This window comes from Oryctolagus cuniculus, chromosome 1, assembly GCF_051225735.1.
Source record: "Oryctolagus cuniculus isolate XC-2025 breed Fujian yellow rabbit chromosome 1, ASM5122573v1, whole genome shotgun sequence".
Taxonomy (NCBI): domain Eukaryota; kingdom Metazoa; phylum Chordata; class Mammalia; order Lagomorpha; family Leporidae; genus Oryctolagus; species Oryctolagus cuniculus.
The window spans coordinates 225,890,621-225,910,365 of NC_142867.1; the positions used below are offsets into that span (position 1 = coordinate 225,890,621).

General features: G+C 61.1%; 1 protein-coding gene across 10 annotated transcripts in view; it reads left to right on the forward strand.

Annotated features, from left to right (window-relative positions):
* Positions 1-1,465: 1,465 nt before the first annotated feature.
* The window catches only part of DAB2IP (DAB2 interacting protein), a 170,538-nt gene continuing 152,258 nt past the window's right edge, over positions 1,466-19,745 (forward strand). For 6 of the 10 annotated variants that reach the window (XM_089301863.1, XM_089301870.1, XM_089301874.1 and 3 more), the window contains exon 1: positions 1,466-1,714. In XM_089301863.1, the coding sequence (XP_089157989.1) occupies positions 1,617-1,714 (98 nt within the window). In that variant the 5' untranslated portion in view covers positions 1,466-1,616. Of the gene's footprint in view, positions 1,715-15,012; positions 15,259-19,745 lie in introns of those variants that run through there. The other 4 variants (XM_051855568.3, XM_070056311.2, XM_051855604.3 and 1 more) reach the window with 3 other exon arrangements.

Here is a 19,745-nt window from a genome sequence, read left to right on the forward strand (position 1 = left end):
GGCTGCTGCTGGGGCCGTGGGGTGGCCCCCGGAGGAAGCCCACCTTGCCAGGCTGGCGCTCCAAGCCTTTCTGGCTCCGGCCCCCTCCTCCCATCAGCTCCCCCCAGGCTCTTGCTCTCTTGCCTGTGCCCTCCCTCTGCCTGGCAAGCCCTTACCTCCCCCCCCCCCACATACACTCAGCCCAGGCAAACTACTTTTCTCTCTCTGCCTACTGCAGCTGCCTCCTCACCCAAGCAGCCTTCCTGGGTTGATTGGGTTCAAATGAAGCTCCCTCTCCCCTGCCAGCCCCAGCACTGGGGAGTGGGGGGGTGGGACTTGTGGGAGAGGGAAATACAGAATCAGTCATGGCATCTCTGTCCTCACACCACAGCTGTAACCTCTCTGGGCTCCAGGTCACTCAAGCTGTGGCCCTCTCCAGCCTGCAGTGTCCTGGGTGGTCAAGTAGGGCAAGCCGAGGGTCTCCGGGAAGGGTTTGCTGTGGGGATGACGTGGGGAGGCGTCCGGATCAGAGCCCACCCCTGCCAGGTACCTAGCTAGGGTTGCCACAGCTGTTCCTGGCCAGACCACGTCTCCCTCCCTCCCTGTCAGGGACTTCACAGCGTCCCTGGCCCAGTCTGCCCCCCGTCTGCCCTCTTTTACACCAGAGGGGCCTTGCCAGCTCAGCCCGGGCACGCTGTGGGCCATCCCAGGGTAAGGTCGGGGGCCCGCCCCACAGGCCCTGCCTGACCTGCTCCTGTGCCCACCCCAGCCCCGTCTCCCACCAGCCCCACACCTGTCCCTTGTGCTCCAAGCTCCTGGAACTCTGGGGAGGGCAGAGAATACCTCACGAACCCTCCCAACTCCAGGCAGTCGCACAGGCTGCCCCCTCCTTCTTCCCCCCAGCCAACTCCTACTCATCCGTTAGGTCCTGGCTTGGGTGCCCATCCCTCCTGATTGCCTCTCCCATCCAGGCATGGCCCACACCTATTGACCTAGGAGCTGCCAGAGGCCTCTAAACCCTGTGCCCCGCTCCCTGCTGCAGACCCAGCACTGGGCGCAGAGTCTGGTGTGGACTGGATGCTCAAAAAACATTGAGTGACTAACTGAATGGATGCATGAGTCAGTGCACCCCCACTCTGCAGGAAATGCCTGTAGAACAGATTTGAGTGGGAGGTTCCGGCAAGGCCTGGGAGAAGCCCCTGGGGTTCGGGCTCTGGGTGGTGAACCAGGGCGGTCGCCCCCATCCCCTCCTGCGGGAGGGTCACCCCCGCCCTCCCACAGACTGCCCCCCCGGGGGAGGGGGCAGAGAGGGGCTCCTGAGCCAGCTTCCAGATGCTGAGCCCGGCTCAGCCTTACCTCCCAGCTCTCGCATCTGCACAGTCCAGCCAGATCCCCGCAGCCAGCAGCACGGGCAGCCAGGGCCGGCGTCCCCGGCGTCTTCCTATTTTAGACATCTCGCCGCCTCGGTCCCTTCTAATGTTTCCAGGCTGGCTGCGGGGGGAGGAGGGCGAGGGGACTGCTACTTTAAATGTACCGTGTGAAGGCGAGGGCTGGAAAGGGGCCTGTGTGCAGCAATCCCCAGTCATCTAGTTGGAAAAGCCGCCAGATGGAATACAGAAGGAGAAACCCAGCCGCTCATGGAGACAGTCTCGGTTCATAAATCAGGTGGGGCCGGGGGCTGGGGGCCCACACGCCATGGAGCCCGACTCCCTCCCGGACCGGGACGACTCTCGCGGTAAGCCGGAGCCAGCCTGCGCGAAGTAGCCGACTTGGGGATCGGAGCCTCGGCTCAGGCTCCTGGAGACTTTTCTCTGCTCCAGGAATCTGAGTCGGGGAGGAGGAGGCGGGTGGTGGGGGGCACTGTCTGGTCTCGGGACCACCTCCCCCTGTACCGTTGCACAGCACGGGGCTGAGGGGTTGCCTGATGGGGCCTGGGACAGCCAGCCCCCTGGGACTCTGGGCACTGGAGCATGGAGGGAAGAGAGTTTTGGGGCTGCTTCTGTTTGGATCTCGGCTGGGAAGGAGAAGAAGGAAGTTTGCAGCCCCCTGCTTGTCTGCGTCGTGGTCGCTCCTCGCTTGCTGTCCCCCCCCCCCCCCCGCCTGCCCAGTGCTGCGGGAATTCAACGCGTGAGATCCTGCAGATAAATATAGACAGAGCAGTGACAGGAACGCACTCCGTACTGAAAGGCCAGGACCCGAGCCCAAAGCACTCGCCTGTGTGATGGGGCCCTGGAGACGGCCGGCCGCCAGGGAGCTGGCCCAGCTGCAGCCTCCCAGGCCCCACCAGGGTGGGGGAAGTTGCTCGGGACAGAGCCTAGGCAGTCTGGGGCAGGGGCCGGGAAAGGCGAGGGCTCCCCTGTGGTGGTGTCTGCAGGCTTGCAGGTTGCCAAGTGCCCCCAGCTGCTCCGCTGCCAGGATCCCGGCTTGCGGCTCGGACCGTGGCTGCCCCAGGCAACGGGCGGGTGAGCAAGGCAGAGGGCAGGGGTGTGGCTGAGGGACCCAGGGGCACCAGACTTCGGGCTCAATGGGGACAGAGGGTGGTGGTAGACAGGCAGCCTCGCCCCACCTTGGGGCAGTGTTTCAGGGGCTCGGATCCTCCAGGAACCTCGGTTCCCTCTTAGAAAACTGAGTCCTTTTCCCTCTGGACTCCCCACACCCCAGCCAGGCCTGGCTGCCTGGCTCAGGTTCAAGGCCAAATTTCCTTCCTCCTGCAGGAGCTCAGCTCTTCCCAGGGAGAAGAGGGGCCCTTTGCAACCCTCAGGGGAGCTTGGTGAGGCCAGGCCGGCGGCCCTGGCATCTCTGGGCAGTCTGATGGCTGGGTCTATGCACCCCGAGTGACCCCATGTGCCAAGCCCTGTGTATATGTGTGTGTGTGGGGGGGAGTGCCGATGTGAGAAGTAGGAACTTCGAGAAAAGGGAGAGGGCGACCTTGGGCCTGGAAGAGCTCCCAGCCTGGAATGAGACAAACGGTCCGAGACTGGATTCAGAGTGATGAGCTCCCAGGGCACCTGGGGCAGTCCATCAGGGCAGTGGGGCAGGCCCGCTGGCCTCCGGAGCTGTCCACCTGGAGCTCGGCTCACAGCGGGGTGCAGCCCTCCTGGATTCCTGGGTGCTGCCCCAAGCAGGTGCAGATGCCTGGCCTAGGGGTGGGGGTTGGGGAGAACAAACCCACCACCAAGCAAATTCCAAATCCCTCCAAGTCTCCATCTCCCCGTCCAGGCCTGATGTCCTCTAGCTGTGCAGCTGGCAGCCTCTGGGTGAGGCAAGGCTGGGGCCCCTGGACACAGGGTGCTCCCTCCCTCATGGCAGGGCCCCAGGGGGCATCGGCCCTTTGTGTTACCTGGCGCAGGAGCCAGCTGGTCAGGGACAGAGGGGGCTTAGGAAAGGAGCAGGCAGGAAGGGGGCGGAGCCAGGCCCTCCCAGGGAGCAGTGGCAGCCCAGCTGGAGGGAGTCCACAGCCAAAGGGGACTGCCCTGTCCTTGTGACAGCCCTAGGCTCGTCTGGGAGAGAGGCGCCGTGGAACCCCAAATCCCAGCCGTGGGGTCCAGGAAGGCTTCCTGGAGGGGGGGACTCCTCCATTGATTCAGGAATCCTCTCTGTATTAGCTCAGGCTGTCATAACAAGATAGGCTAGACTGGGTGGCTTAAACAGCAGAAATGAACACAGGGATGACTTTCTCACAGTTCTGGAGGGAGAAGGCCAAGATCAATGCTCTGGCCACTCTGGTTTCTGCTGAGTACTCTTTTCCTGGCTCACAGATGGCTGCCTTCTCACTGTCCTCACATGGCCTTCCCTGGGTGCATGCATGTGGCGAGTGGTAGAGACAGAGACAGACAGCCAGAGGGGGAGGGGAGCCCGGCCCCACCCCTACAACCTCTCTGGACCGGGCCGCTCCAAACGCAGCCACCTGGGGGCAGGGTGGGGAGGGCTTCCTGGGTTCTCCCCAGGTCACTCAGTCTCTTGCTGCCCCTTTCCCCTGGTTAACCCCCTCCCTGCTGCCCACCCCCAAGTCTTCTCGTCCGCTTCCTCCTTCCTCCCGCCCCTCCTCGCTCTGGTCTGACCTTCTTCGCACTCCTGGAACTGGTCCCACCTCAGGGCCTTTCGCACAAGCCGGGAATGCTCTTCTTCCCACTCCCCAGGGAGCTAAGGCCTCCTCCTCTCTAGCACCAAGGGGAAAGGGTGCACCTCTGGGAAGCCGAGGCTGTGTTTCCCCAGTCCGTCCAGTTAGCGCCGCCTGTCTTCGCCTTTGTCTTTATGGGACCTGTGCTGGTCCGCACTTGGCATTACTGTGTGCTTGGGGTTGAACCTGTGGATCTCCCACCAGTCTCCCAGCTCTTTGAACCCCCAGAGGTCCTCTCTCTCTCCCTCTCTCCTTACATTTTTATTAGAGAGAGAGAGAGAGAGAGAGAGAACAGAGAGCTCCTACCTAATGGTTTATGCCCCAAATGCCTGCAATGGTCAGAGCTGGGCCGAAGCTGGAAGCCAGGAAACAATCCAGGTCTCCCACGGGGGTGGCAGGAACCTGAGCAGCTGAGCCATCACCTGTTGCCTCCCAGGAAGCTGTAGTCGGGAGCTGGGCTCAAACCCAAGTACTCCAGTGAGGGACGCCAGCCCCAACACCCGCCCCCAGACACTCACTGAATGAGAGAGAGAACAAGTGTGGTCGGTCCAGGCGAAGAAGTGAGGAAAGGCACTTCAAGTGGGCGAGCAGCAGGCGGAAGCCACGGCAGAAGACGAGCGCACGGTGTCCAGCCACTCCCCCCACTCCTCAGATACCACCTCCTACACACACACACACACACACACACACACACACATGTGTGCGCTGCTGCTTCTTCAACCACAGCACCTGTAATGGCCTGACCATTGGGCCAACTCGCATGTGAAACTGCGAGACGCTTGGGGGCAGGGTCTCATACAGTGCTTAGTCTGAGAAGGTACTCAGTGAACATTCTGTGGATGGGCGGACGGGCGGATGGGTGAGTGGATGAGTGGATGGGTAGGTGGATGGGTGGATAGATTGATGGGTCAATGGGTGGATGGATGGGTGGATGGGTGGATGGGTGGATGGGTGGGTGGATGGATGGATGGACAAGTGGGTGGATAGATGGATGGATGGGTGGGTGGGTAGATGGATGGATGGATGGATGGATGGGTGGGTGGGTGGGTGGATAGATGGATGGATGGGTGGGTGGGTGGATGGATGGATGGATGGATGGATGGATGGATATGTGAGCGGGTGGGTGGGTGGATAGATGGATGGATGGATGGGTGGGTAGATGGATGGATGGATGGGTGGGTGGGTGGACGGATCAGTGGATGGCTGAGGGAATGGCACCCGCTGGAACTTGCCCTTGACTTCCTCTGAATCCTCAGGCATCTCTCGGGCTTGCTTCCCCTGCTGTCAGCTGAGGGCGCCGGACTCCAAGCCCCAGATGTTCTAGTTCTGCTCATCTCACATTCCAAATCCCACTCGGTCATCCCTGGGTTCATCAGCACTTGCCATCCACCTGTGGTCTGAGCCGCATCCCAGCTCCCTGTGTCACCGGGTGGCCTGGCCCAGGACTCTGCCCCTTGCTCAGCCTCAGCTCAGCCCTGCCCTACCTGCTTCCCGGCTTGTCTGGGAACTCCTGGGACATGCGCCTGCCTGGCTGGACGTCTCCTGGGGAGGCTGGGATTGACACGGCGGGAGTTGGGCTGGGACAGGTGGACAGACAGCTGGGATAAATGCTCAGGAAGGGGCCGGTTTCTTTGGCAATCCAGGGGGCGGATCAGGCAGCAGACAAGTTCAGAACCGTCCTTTGCTTCCTGATGATAAACAGCAAGGGTATCTGGCCCAGGGTTGCTGGGCCAGCCCAGCGGGGAGGCAGATGAACGAGACTCTGTACACTTTCCAGCACCGCGCACGCAATAACCAGGGCCGGTAATCAAACACCTACTCCACACCAGGCTCCGTGAAAGGTCCTGTAGGTGCAGTGACCGCACCCTCATGAGGAGCCTGGTGGCCCCATTTTCCAGATAAGGAAACTGAGGCTTCGGGCGCCCCAGCTGGGAAGCCTACGATCTTGATGCTGCTGCACACCCTGAGAGCCAGCACCGCCCCAAAGCGGTCAGGGGACAAGCAGGCTGGACGGGGGCCCTGTGGGCTCAGCCGGGGACAGCCGTGGGAGGTGATGGCAGGCAAAGTGGGGGCTCTCAGGCTGGAAGCCACTGGGGCCTGAGGTCACCACTCCTGGTCGCTTCCCGCTGGAGCTGCCACCAAGGGTAGTGCCTCGGCTGGCACCCAGTAGAGGCTGATGGTAAAGGGGACAGCGCTATGCCCAGCCCCGCCCCCTGTTTGCATCTCCCAGCCCCTTTCCTCTGCCCCTTGAGGCTTGGTCATTCTCACGCCAATGGCTGGGAGACGGAAGCCCTGGCCGCTTGCCCCCAAGCCACACAGCCAGGGCGGAGCCCTGCCCGCAATCACGCAGGTTTGTCCCACTGAGGAGCCCCGCAGGCCTCCTTCTGGCTCTGCCACGCGGCTGAGAACCCAATAGGGACCTCCACAGAGGCCTGGGCTCCCATCAGTCTCCCCGCCTGGGACGAGCCCCGCCTCGCAGGAGTCTGAGGACGCAGAGAAGCCGCTCCCCCGCCCCCCTGCAGCCAAGCAGAGTCCGGTCCACTGAGCACTTGCTGTGTTCTCCACCGACTTTTCAAAGGGGAAGGAACAAGCCCATTGCTCAGATGACACCATCAAGGCTGAGAAGGGCCCCAGGCCACGCAACTAGTGGAGGATGCTTGTGATTCAAACCCAGGACTCCACAGCTCTGGTGCTGGGCTGCCCCTCAATTCCTGGCCCCTCCCCACCCGGACTGCTCGGACCACCGGGCCGCCATGCCCGGGCCTCGGGGCGAGTGCCGGAGCGCCCCCTTCTGCCCTGGGAAGAGCAGACCATATAGAAGGACCAGCAGACCGGTTGCCGCGGGTGATTTCTGCACCCGGGCCTGAGCAGCTGCATTCGGGAACGAGGCTCGGCTGAGAAGCCAGGGCCAGCAGGAGCCCCTGTGCCTGGCCCGGGCGCGGGCACAGCCAGGACAAGGTTCAGGATAGAGGAGCGGCAGGTGCAGGAGCGCCTGCGTGCTGAGGACGCAAGCACACCTCCCGCGCCCGGCAGGCGGGGGCCTGGGCGGGACTCTCTGAGCCGGCGCCGCCCCCTCGGAAGGGCGGGGCCTGCCTCAGGGGGCGGGGGACTCTTTCCGCTGTCTGGGCTGCGAGGTCGTGTGGCCTTGTGCCGTTGTCACGTCCAGCGGTACCGGCGTCCGTGTCCCAGGCTTTCATCCCGCCTCGTGTTCCAGACCCATTTTGTACGTGGAGAAGCCGAGGTGCCCGCCCCAGGGCCCGTTCTGCGAGTGATGGACAAGATCCGGCTCGCCCCAGGCTGCTGGGCCCTTGCTCCTGCCCCCAGGTTCCAGGAAGGCAGGCGGGCCCTTCTCAGATTCCTCCCCCTGGCCGGCCTCCTGGACTGGCCGCCGGCTGCCCCGGTCCAGCGCGCCCTCCCGAGGGCCCTGCCGGTTGCTGGGGCGGGGTGAGTGTGCCAGGCTGAGCCCTGCAGGTGCTCCCAGCCCTCCCAGAAGCTACGCCGGTGCCCTCCCAGCTGGGGTTCCTCCCAAGAGGTCCCCTCTGGAAGTCCAGGGAGGCCTGAGCGAAAGGAAATGGCCCAAGGGGGAGGGTCCCATCCATCCAGTGATGGGAAGGTGGGGTCAGAGGAAGAGGAGCCAGACCCACCGAGGGGCCCGGTCCCACAGAGGATACCTGGACCGCCATCTCTGCCTGTCCCGCTACCTCGTCCTCAGGGAGTGACCACAGGGCCACTAACCGGTAGAGCCCCCCATTGCATGAGGATAACACCCAAACTCATTAAGAGAGCCTTGAGCAGTCCCTGGGCTGGCCTCCTCGTGACCCCTCTCTTCCCTTCTCCCCACTCCCACCATCTCGAGTTCATTTCCATCCTCTCTCTCTCGTTATCTTTGTACTTGCTGGAATACACCCCCAACCCAGCCAGTCCCACTCATCTTGAGGTCACAGCTCAGACACCTCCTCCAGGAAGCCTTCCCTGACTACTTTGGGCTTTGCTGCATGCTGATGAGTAAAGGCCATTTACTTCCTCCACCTCTGGGCCATCACTGATCCATGAGGCTGCCGAGAACATGGAGGCCGAGGGGCTCTGGGGAGAGGAGGGGGCCAGGGTGACCCGATCTCTGGCCTGTGTGGCAGGGGACGTGGATGTCCATGCTGAGAGGGACCCAGGTGGCAGCGCAGATGCCGGGTGGGAGGGGGAACGGTGTCTGGGCTCGCAGTGTCGGAAAGACCTGGACAAGACTGACGGTCCTTCCAGGCGTGACTCCGAGAGCCGTCCTGATGCCAGGGTGGGGGCCAGAGCCTCTGTGGCCTTCCCTCCCGGGCTTGCAGAAGTCTCCAATCAGCTGCCCAGCCGGTGCTCTGCTACCTCCCCCAGGAAGCCAGCCCTGAACAACCCAGCAGAGGCCACTCTGTTCTCGGACCCTGCTGGCCGTGGCTCGTCTCTAGCCCAAGAGACCTCGCGGGCCAAGCCTTAGAACTCTGTGGGGTGGGAGGCAGTCCCTGCAATGTTCCAGCACAGGACAGACAGAGAAACAGCCCTGGGGACAGGAGCTCCCCCTCCCGGTGCAGAGCCAGGGTCCCCGTGGGCTCAGCCCGTGGGATTCTGGGGCGAACAAGACCCCCGCTAAGGAGGTTCAGATCAGCCCCCGGGGTTGGTGGGGGGCGGGTGGACTCCCATCCAATCCAGAGCCGATGTCCAGGAGGCTGGGTCACGACAATCCCAGGCCCGGGCGCCGCAGCCGGTGACCTACATTCTCCTGCACGGGCGGACGCGCGTGCTGAGCTGAGTGGCCCCATGGGAGGGGCCAGCGTGCCCCTGCGCGGGTCTCTGCCTGAGCATTGGAGGGTGGGGTCCCACCCCCTGTGCCCCTGCCCTGACCCCCAGGAGTGGCCTCACGCTGCTCTTTGCTGATGGCAGGCACTGGGCACTGACCATGGGGAAGGAAGTGGCAGCAATTAGCGCAAATGGGGGCGGGCAGGGAGCTCCAACCACCGCAGGAGGCTGGACCAGAGCCCTCTAGGCCCCTCCCCCTGTCCATCAGCCTCCCTCGCTGGCCCTTTCTTCCACCCTCAGGAAGCCTCAGTCTCTCCTGCACCTTCCTCGTGGCCTCGCCTCCTCCCTTCTCAGCCCCTGTTCCTCCAAGCCACCGGAGGAGGTTCCAGTGGAGAGCCAGAGAGGCGGGGCTGCGTCAGGGACCCTGAGTGAGCCGGCCTCCAGCCTCTGTGCCAGCCAGGATCCTGACCCTGGGAGGTCCATGGATGGCTAGCTCGGAGTCTCAGTTTTCCCATCCGGGAGATGGGTTGATCAACTGGAACTCACCCAGTTGTCACTGAGAGGCTCCTTAGAGAAAACCCAGCAGAGAGAGAGCCCCCGTCTGTCTGCACCGCGCTGTGTCACTGTCACTGTTCATGGCTGTCACACCCCACCCCACCCCTGCCCCCGGGCGAAGCCACCCGGCCCAAGTCAGACTACGGCTCCCTCCCGACAGCCCAGCCGCACCTGGTGTCCTTGTCCGTCCATCTGTCCGTGTGTCGGTCCCTGTGGCTCACACCCTGGAGTCTCCACCCAGTGGCCGTGGCACTTTTCACTGAGTGCTGAATGAATGAATGAATGGATGGATGCCAGTGGAAGCAGCTTGTCAGCTCTCAAGGGCTTCTCAGATCAACTGACACTGGGGATTGTTTCATTCACTTGAAAGGCAGAGTTAGGGTGTCAGACACACACACACACACACACACACACACACAGAGAGAGAGAGAGAGAGAGAGAGAATCTTCCCTCTGCTGGTTGATTCTCCAAATGCCCACAACAGCCAGATCTGGGCCAGGCAGAAGCCGGAAGCCAGGAACACTGTTCCCACCTCCTACGCAAGTGTCAGGGGCTCAAGAACTTGACCCATCGTCCGCTGCCTCCCAGGCGCATTAGCAATGAGCTGGATCCGAAGCTGCAGCAGGCACTCCGAGGAGGGGTGTGCAGCTTAAACCGCTACGCCCCACACCTGCCCCAGCACACAGCGGGTATTACAGAGCACTGGACGCCCAAGCCTCTGCCAGGCTCAGTCCACTCCAGCCCTGGCACTGGCCCGGTGTGCAGTTGGGGACTGGAGCTGCCCAGGCTGTCCAGAGAGTTCTAAAATCCAGTGAAGCTGGCTGAGGGGGGGGCATCTGGATCCCCTCTGCCCCTCCCCTGTTCCCCACCCCAGCAGGGATGGGAGAAGGCAGGCAGGAGCCCGGGTCTCATTCTCTGCCCAGGTTCTCTCCAGACTCCTCCTTGCCAGGCACAGGAGGCCTGGGGAAGCCCCAGGCTGGCACCAGCCCTGAGCAGGAGGTTGCCAGAGAGGGAAGGAAGGGGAGGGCGATGCCAACTTAGAGACAACCAGAGCTTGGCCTGGGGGAGGGAGAGAGGGGAACCCTGAGTGACTCAGTGAGGCCAGGAGGAACCTGGGGCAGAGGCCTTGAATGCCAGGCTCAGAACTTGGCTTCAGCTTGGGACCTGGGGGCTATAGGAGAGCTGCGGCTGCACCAAGACTCCCCAGAATTCCTTCGACCCACAAACCATGCCTTCCTCCAACCCAGGACCCCTCCTGGGAGCCAGCTCAGGCAGGTACCCACCTGTGGGAGGTCCAGTCCTGGGAGGGGGAAGCTGGGAAGAGGGAAGGCAGGGGCCGGAGGCAGTGGCCTTTAGCCCGGCCTGGTTTCCTGAACTGTGGCCTCAGAGGGCTCCGTCCCGTCCCTCCGTGTCCTGCGCAGCCCGTGCAGGCTCAGCTTCCGGGGCAGACATCGGGGCGCAGCCCTGGCCACCCCCTCTTGCACCAGGAGTGCCGGCCACACTGTGGGGCGAGAAGAGAAGGAGAGGACACGGGCTCCCTGGATCCCCCTGCAGAACTGGCCCCACAGTACCTGGGAGCAAACAGGGGCACACAGAGGTCTGGCGATGTGTCCACACTGCTAGAGTGGCATAGTCAGGGTTCTAACCTGGCTGCTGCCAGCTCCAAAGCCTAGTGTGCCCCGTGTGCATGGCTGCTGGGTCTGTTCCTGCTCCTGGGAGAGGCAGGAGGGGCTGAGACCGTGCCCCAGGGAGCCTGGGGCTCCACAGGAATCAGCTGCTCCTTACACAACAGGGTAGACTGAGACCCAGCCAAGGCAAAGCTGATCAAGCTGGGAAATCCGTGGGGGCTTCTGGGAGGAGGCAGCAGGAGAGGGGCCTGTCAGGTAGCAGAGAAATGAGGTGAGCTAAGTGCAGCACAGTGGTGGGAGTAGGTCTCCGGAGGTTGTCAAGCGGAGAGGCTGGAGGAGGACGCGGGTGCGGACTTGGTCTCCACCCTGTGGTCACTTAGGACCGGACAGCTCCGCATCGTAAGATGTTCAGCAGCGTTCCAGCTACTACCCACTAGGTCCCTGCTGTGCCAAGCAAACTTGTTTCCTGACACCGGCTTCCCATATCCCGGTTAGAGTCCTGGCTGCTCCACTTCCTACCCAGCTCCCTGCTGGTGCGCCTGGGAAGACAGTGGAGATGCCCTGAGTACTTGGGCCTGTGCCGCCCACGTGGGAGACCCAGATGGAGTTAGTTCCAGGCTACTGGCTTTGACCTGGTCCAGCCCTAGCCATTCAACCATTTGGGAAGTGAACCGGCAGATAGAACATCTCTGTCTCTCTCTCTCCCTTTCTCTGTCACTCTGCCTTTCAAGTCAATGAAATAGATCTTTGGAAACCAAAAGAAAAGCCTGCAGTCCTTTTTTTTTTAAAAAAAGATTTATTTATTTATTTGAAAGGCAGAGTTATAAAGAGGCAGAGAGAGAGAGAGAGAGGTCTTCCATCCGCTGGTTCACTCCCCAAATGGCTGCAATGACTGGAGCTGCGCTGATCCAAAGCCAGGAGCCAGGAGCTTCTCCCAGGTCTCCCACATGGGTGCAAGGGGCCAAGGACTTGAGCCATCTTCCATTGCTTTCCCAGGCCACAGCAGAGAGCTGGATGGGAAGTGGAGCAGCCAGGGCTCGAACAAGCACCTATATAGGATGCCAGCACTGCAGGTGGTCACTTTACCAGCTATGCCACAGCGCCGGCCCCAAGCCCGCAGTCTGAGTAGGCAGGAGCTGTGGATGGGATTTGAGTAGGGGAGGGACAGGGCACAAAGCCATAGCCAGAAATCTCCTGGGCTCCAGCCCCTGTCCCCAGCCCCTCAGTGCCAACTCCTCATCGCTCAGCTGACCCGGGGCTCATTAAGCACAAGGAAAACTCTGCCAGCAGTGGGTGCAGGGCTGCAGGCCAGGCTGGTGGAGGAACAAAAGCGCTTGTGTTTGGGGATAGGACCTCCCCTCCCCAGCCGCAGTGTGGGGCAGGGGTAGAGGCTGTGGGACAGCCATCAGGGCCAGAGGGCCCGGGCTTGTCAGGATTCAGACGGCAGGGGCTGCCAGGGGCCGGGGAGCCAACCTGCCGCCTAAACTTGTCTTCACAAACAAATCAGAGTCACCCAGCCCGTGGGGATAGAGCTGGTGTCCTTCCTGATCCATGGCCCGGGGTGACTTCCAGGTCCCAGGAGACACACAGCTGGCAGCCCAAATCCCCCTGCCCACCTGCCTGTGCTGAGCTTACGAGGGGCCTGGGGCTGCTGGCATGTGACAGGGTCAGTGGGGGCTTTCTTTCTTTTTCTAGATTGATTTATGTATTTGAAAGGCAGAGTTACAGAGGGAGAAAGAGAGATGCAGAAAGAGAGAGAGAGAAATTGATCTTCTCTCTTCTATCTCCCTAAGTGGCTGCAGCGGCCAGGCCAAAGCCAGGAGACTGAAAACTCCATCCAGGTCTCCCATGTGGCTGGCAGAGGCCCTAGCACTTGGGCCATCTTCTGCTGCTTCCCAGGCGCATTGGCAGGGAGCTGGATCAGAAGTGGAGCGGCGGGGACCTGCACCAGTGCTCATATGGGACAGCTGCAGCGCAGGTGCGCTACAGCCGCAGCCCCAGCCATGTGCAGCCTAGCAAGCTTCAAAACATGGGCCTGGTCTCCCTCCTCCACTGGCTCCCCCGGCCGCAGGGCCAAGTTCCTGGCTCTTGCACAGTCCCTCTAGGGCCCTTGGCAGTCCGCTGCCTGCGTCCTGGCCAGCTGACTTCTCCCTGCCTGCAGTGCCCCGTCACACGTCTGCCAGGCCCAGCTGTGGCCCCTCCTAAGCCTCGGAGGGTCCTGCCCCTCTCTTCTGAACCTGGAACAACTGCCTCTTCCCACTACCCCCAAACTGGGCCAACTCTTACTCACACGCTGGTGCCCTTTTAGTCACCACTGCCTCCAGGAAGCCCTCCCAGCCCTGCGACTGTGTGTTGGTGGCACCAGTTGCTTGACTTGAGACCCACATGCCCAGGGCTCTGAAGTGGCACCTGAGTTTGTCGTGCTCCCTTGCAGCCTTAGGCCTGCAACAGAAAGCAAGGATGGACGCAGGGATGGGTTAACCAACCTGTTTGCAGAAAAGGGAGAAGGTCAGAGAGAGAAGACAAATGAGCCCGGGGCGGGGTGGGGGGTGGTTGGGGGTGGAGCCCATCCTGCTGGCCACCCAGCGTGCATGCGTCAGCCCTCGGCCCTGCCGAGCTCTTTGGTGGCGACTGAGACTCCTGCACAGCTCATCTCCCCCAAGGCACGGAGGTCTTGGGCACAGCCTGGCCTTGGTGACAGATCCCTCTAGGACTTGGCCCTCGATGAGGGCAATCAGGCAAGACAGGTGATGGGGCAGGGCGGGGACGGGGTGGGGTGGGGCTTGGGCATTTAGCTGCCCATACAGCACAGCAGGTTCCCCACAGCCTGGTGCTAAGAACCCCAAGAGCCATGAGACTGTGTCCCAGGAGATGCTCAAAGTTACCACGGAGGAGAGACCCCTTTGCCCCTCCAAGGAGAGCAGCTGGCTCCCCGCTGATGGGAACAAGGCTGCTGCCTCAAGTTCTGCATCTGCAAAAAGAAAGCTCCATCAGGTTCCAGAGCTCCAGGGGCTGGTGCGGGCCTCTCGGCTTTCTGCAGAGACGGGAGGGCAAGATCCAGAGAAAACCGGCCTGGCCCCTGGTGTGCAGGGAGGAGCAGGGGACGTCCACCTCCCTCGCGGCTCTTCCTGTTGAGCCAGGCAGGCCTCTGTTGAAAGCCTAAACAGATGAGCCAGTGCAGAGGAATGGGAAAGTGGAGTTGTCTGATAACAGAGAATGACAAAGGCAGCTGCTGAGGCATGGGGGGTGGGGAGGGGGCTCAGTCCCCAAGGGATCCAGGCCACTGGTCACGGGGCACTCAGTTAATTACCTTCCACCCAGCCTGCAGCCAAGGCTGTTGACAAACATTTTAGAGGTTTCCCAGTTCCGGCCACAGCAGCCCCAGGGGCAGCATCCGAATCTCAGGGTCAAGTCCCACCTCCTCCGTCTACTTGTCTCTTCCTCCATAAAATGGGGCTAAAACCGCCCCCCTCCCAGAGCTGCAGTGAAATCCTAGCAGAGGGAAAGGGAGATTCCTGGTGTGAGAAGCTGGGGGAAGGTCACAGTCCAGGGGTCAAATGCCAGCTGTGTCCCTTATCAGGTAGTGACACAGAGTTTTAAGTTCCCCGCCTCCGTTTTCTCATCTGCAGCATGGGGGTGAGAGCCGCCCCTGCCGCGCCCGCGGGATATGGCGCGTGGATATGTGTTGGGGCGAGGTGGAACAGACCTGCCACAGGGCTTGTAGCACTGTTGGCATACAGTGACCAGCAGAGACCAGATCTTGCCAAGGAAAAACTCCAAGAATGGGATATGAGAACGCCCGAGGTAATACTGAACGAATGGGAGAAAAATTAGGGCTGTGCAGGAATCGCCTTAGGGACCGACTGGACCTGGCAGTCCTGTCCACAGGGAGCCCCCTCCTCCCGCCCCCTGTCACTAGACCTCACCCTGCATTTTTTTCAAATGCCCAGAGCAGAGTCCTTGTGCCCCTCGGTGAGTTTGGGCGATGACGAAGAATTGCATCTTCTCTTGGGAACGCGGAACAGACCTGGAAATTGAAAGTGCCCGGAGCTGATGGTTCTGGGAGGGCGGCCACCGGCATCCAAAGTAAATTAGATCGCGGCGCCTCTGCTATTAGCAAAAGAGCTCCCTGTGATGATGACAGAATGCAGCCGCGAGTCCTGATGCCAGGTGAGCTCCAGGGGACTTGCCAGAGACGAACAGGTGTGGCAAAATCTCAGGCTCATCTCGTGGCTCCCAAGCGTGGCAGTGGGGTCGTATGCTAATGGCTCTGAGAAATCACCTTCTGGGATCTGGGACAGGGAGGGCCTGGGACGACAGCATGTGTGCGTGTGTGTGTGTGTGTGTGTGTGTGTGTTGTGTGTGTGTTGGATCGCACCTGCTTGGCATGGGAGAGGCTTGGTGCCGTGTGTGTACCACCACAGGAGCCCTTTTTGGGGAAGCTGGCCTGGCACCCTGACAACTGGGGGAGAAACTGGTATGCAGTTGGGTTGCAGTGGCCTCATTGTTTCGTGGTGCAGAAGGTTAAATTTGTCGAAATGCCGCAGTTGGGCAATCGTGATTGCAAGAAGCAAGTTGAACTGTAAAAGCTCGGGGCCGTTGAGCCAATTAAATTCAGCAGATGGGCCTTTGTGCCCGCTGGGTGCCAGGCAGGGACCTGGCCACAGGCGGGAGGGGCACCAGTGTTCAGGATGTGTCCGACATCCGATGCTTCCAAACACGGCCTCTCGTCCCCTCCGCACATCATGCCCATTTTACGGACAAGGATATGGAGGCTCGGAGAAGTGAAATGACTTGCCCGAGGTGCTGGTGCTATGCATCAGTGGAGACGATGCCTTCCACTCACCCAAGGGACCTAAATCTAGGGAGCTTCCTGGAAGAGTGGACACAGGGAGAGGGAGCTGTAGGCAGGGGAAACAGCCAGAGGCAGGAGACTGAAGGGGCCATTCGAGGGTGGGCACAGACGTTGAGAGAGGAGCTGAGGATGAGGCCAGCTGAGGGGTTGGACATCGGGGGGGCCCTGCAGGTGTCTGAGCAAGGGAGAGACGTGACGGATATGAGAGGTACTTGGGCCACAGTGCGGGACATCCACGAAGCTGAGGAATGGGGGCAAAGGTGGCCTAGCACATACTTACACTAAAACACACTCATTGTGTACATGACATGTCTGTTGAACTGGTCTCTTGTATTTCATCTGCCCATCATCCCCAGCCAGGATGATTTTTTTTCTCTTTAGGCACACAGCCTGGCAAACTCCTATCCACCCGTGAAAGCCCTGCACTCGCTGCTTATCATGCACCAGGGGCACGGTTGCTGGGGAATGGGGTGGGGAGCGGCTCTGGGCTGGCCCCTGCAGAGTGGTCCTGAGCAGTGCCAGGGGGCCAGGCCTTTAGTGTGTGAGGCTGGGTCAGTCCTTGGATGAGGACGCCCCAGGAAGAAGAGGGCTGCCTCCCACAGAGGCAACCCCAAAGAGGCGGACGGCGAGAGTGGCTTCCGGCAGCCCCCACACCTGGCAAGGGAGTCCCCTCTTCCTAAAGGGACATCTGGGTTGCACCACAGGGACCACCACACCCCTGAAACCTAGAGCTCCAGCCGTAGTCCCACCTCTGATTTGTCTTTGGCCAAACTCCTCTTTCTGCCATCTGTCCGCCCTCCCTTGCCTCCCTCGCCTCCCACCCGCTGCCTTGCCTCCTGCTGCCCCGTTACTCCCGAGGCTCCATGCTGGGCCTTGACTCCCGTAGGAGGCCAGGTCACATCACATGGCCTTGGTCTTGCCTGGGCGGCTTCCTCTTTGCCTGGCCAGCTTTTCCCTCTGCCCCTTTAATGCACACTGGAGGATCAGCTCCCCGCAAGTCGTTACTGGGGCCAGGACCCATCCTCTGTCTTAGCAGTCAGCAGCTGTGCTCAGCGGTGCACTGGGGGGCTCTCCTGGGGCCATGGCTCAGCACCTAGGCTGCGCCATGGGCCCTGGTGACACCACTGCCTGTCTTCCCCCTGCACACGGGAGCAGCTGACTGTCCTGTCTGTGAGTCCCTAGCACCCAGCCCAAGCCCGGCATGGACTCAGGCACTCGGAGATGCCATGGGCAGCAGGGGTGGGCAGGGAGGAGCTGGGGAGGCCGAATCAAAGCATCAGGACTGATCAGGGGCAGGTGTGCCCCTCAAAACAAACAAGCTGTCCAGGACCCGGGGTGCTTTCTCAACACAGGACCCCTGGAGCCTTCCTCCACGCGTGCTGCCTGATGCCAGCTACCCCCTCTCTGGGTGTTCAATTCTCAGAAATCTCACGGCAGAAGCCAGCTTTGCACCTTTCTGCGGTTTGCTCCCCCATTGCTGCTCGACGCACACTGGATCCGGGCTGCTCTCTTCCTGGCCCCACCCTCTCTCCGTTCTCCCCCACCCCCATTCTTTCCAGCCTTGCTCCAGGCCTCTCATGGGCCTGGGTCTGCATCCTATGATGCTTCAGTTGATGAGACGGAATCAAACTTCACTTGTCTCATCGAGGCTCCCAGGTCCACCACGGCAGCCCGAGGTGAAGTGACCACTTAGCTGATACAGCCGCCAAGCGCTGAGTGTAGGATGGGGTGGCCCGCATTGGATTGGATGTGGCTTTGCGTCCAGGCTCTGCCGTTTGCGTAGGGCGTGACCTTGCCCACGTTGCTCAAGCTTTCTGAGCCTCAGGTTCTCATCTGCTCAAGGAAACAGATGGCACTGAACCTCCTCAGAGGTGGCTGCAGGAATTAAGTGAGAGAAGACATGGGACACGTGGAAAAGCACTCAAACTTGTGTGTCCAGGTGTAGAAGCTTCTGGCAACTAGCAATGTCCAGCAGTGATAAACAAATCCACCCAGGGAGGCGAGCCAGCTGACATGGATTCACTCAACAAACATTCGCTGAGCACCTGCGATGTGCTGGGGCCCTGGCTGTGTGTGTGTGTGTGTGTGTGTATTTCTGTGTGTTGGGGCAGAAGGAGGATACGATGATGAGCAAAACCAGGTGCGCTCCCAGGGCTCGAGGGTGCCCAGCACTCACCCAGGGCTCACGCAGTCCTGAGGCACTGACGAGAAGCTGCCATCGGAGGGGAGAAGGAACAGAGGAAAGAGCCCTGGTGACAGGGCCTGGCATGCAAAAGTCACGCCCCAGGGAGGCATGTTGCTTGCTTGACCCCTTGGTAGTTGTCTGGAGGCAGAGAAATGGGGGGAAAGTTGGCAAGAAGTGAGACTGGAGAGGCGGGCGAGGGCCAGGCTGTCCAAAGCCTGGCGGTCATGTGAGAGCAGCCATGGAAGCAGCCGGAAGCCTGCAAGCAAGAGTGGACGTGGCACGATTGGGGCCGGGCTTTGAGAGCCTCCTGGGGAGAATGAGGGAAGGGCCCCCCAGGAAAGAAGGGCCAGGAGGTGCCCTGGGTGGCCAATGCCCACGTCGCCAGGATAATGCATGGTCGAGTAAGACATGGATCGCAGAGGGATGGGTGCATTTGCTCGGGGCATCTCAGCAGAACCCCGCGGTACACTGTGCTGTTCATGTCCATGACCATGCAGGCCTGGGCACTTCAGGTATCTGTCTGCTTGCATCACACATGACACGGGCCCATTCGTCTCCGGGACTCTGTGCAGAAGCAATCTGCCATCCCATGTGTGTGTTGCCTGCAAGAAAGCACCTGACAAGTGGCCACAGGTAGATTTTGCATGCACAGCGCGGATGGTGCGTTTGGTGAATCACTGCGGAGGCGTCCCTGGGGAAGGTGCCGCAGGCTCTGTCGCCACTGCAGATGGAGGCTGCCAGGAAAAAGACGGACCCAGACTGGGATCTCCGGGCCACGTGCAGGAGCAGAACGGATGTGGCAGGACAGAGAAGAGGGTCTGTGATGCTGAAGTGCTGTGTAGCCCCTTGCGCGGGGCAAGGGAAGGGGGGGACAAAGGACAGGAGGAAGGAGCAGGGGAGTTTTAATTCAGAGTGGGGGGTGCATGCCTTTCTACAAAACTGGACAACACCCCCTGGAACTTCTATCTGCCTCTCACTTCCACAGGGACCCAACAGGGCTCCTTCCACCCTCCTCTGTAAGCATCTCCCTCTTGGCCAATATTCACGTAATTGCTAACTATCCCAAGGATGGGGCCATGCATTTCGCCTCTATGAGCCCACTGAATCCTCAGACTAACCCCTCGTGGTAATCCCGCATCCCACTCTGGTTGTGGGGACCCAGGAATTGGGGGCTCAGAGAGGCACAGTAGCGTGCCCTACATCACACAGCTGACCAGAGGCTCAGCCTGGACGTGAACCCAGCCCTCCTGGGCCCCAGAGGTCACAGGACCACCACGCACACTCTGTGATGACTGAGCAGTCGATTCAGTAGGGGCAGGGTTGCCATCCTTTTGAGAGTTTGGTGGGACCCCTTTAGGTGTCTGAGAATTTGGGACCACACAGCTCTTTTGTTAACTCAACAAACTTTCCTGTGGCAGGCCCTGTGCAGTTGGTGGGGCTGCAGTGAGAAGTGGAGGTGGGACTCAGGCGGTGCCCTGGAAGAATCCAGTCTGCTGCTGGAGGCAGACCCATAGCAGGTGCAACGGTCTGCAGCCAATTGCTGGGGCACTCGTCCACCGGGGAGTCCGTGAGGATCTCTCAGGGGCTCTCCAGGGGCTGGAAGGCCTGTGCTGGGCTCTCGTGGGAGAAACAGGCCCTGGTCCAGCTGAG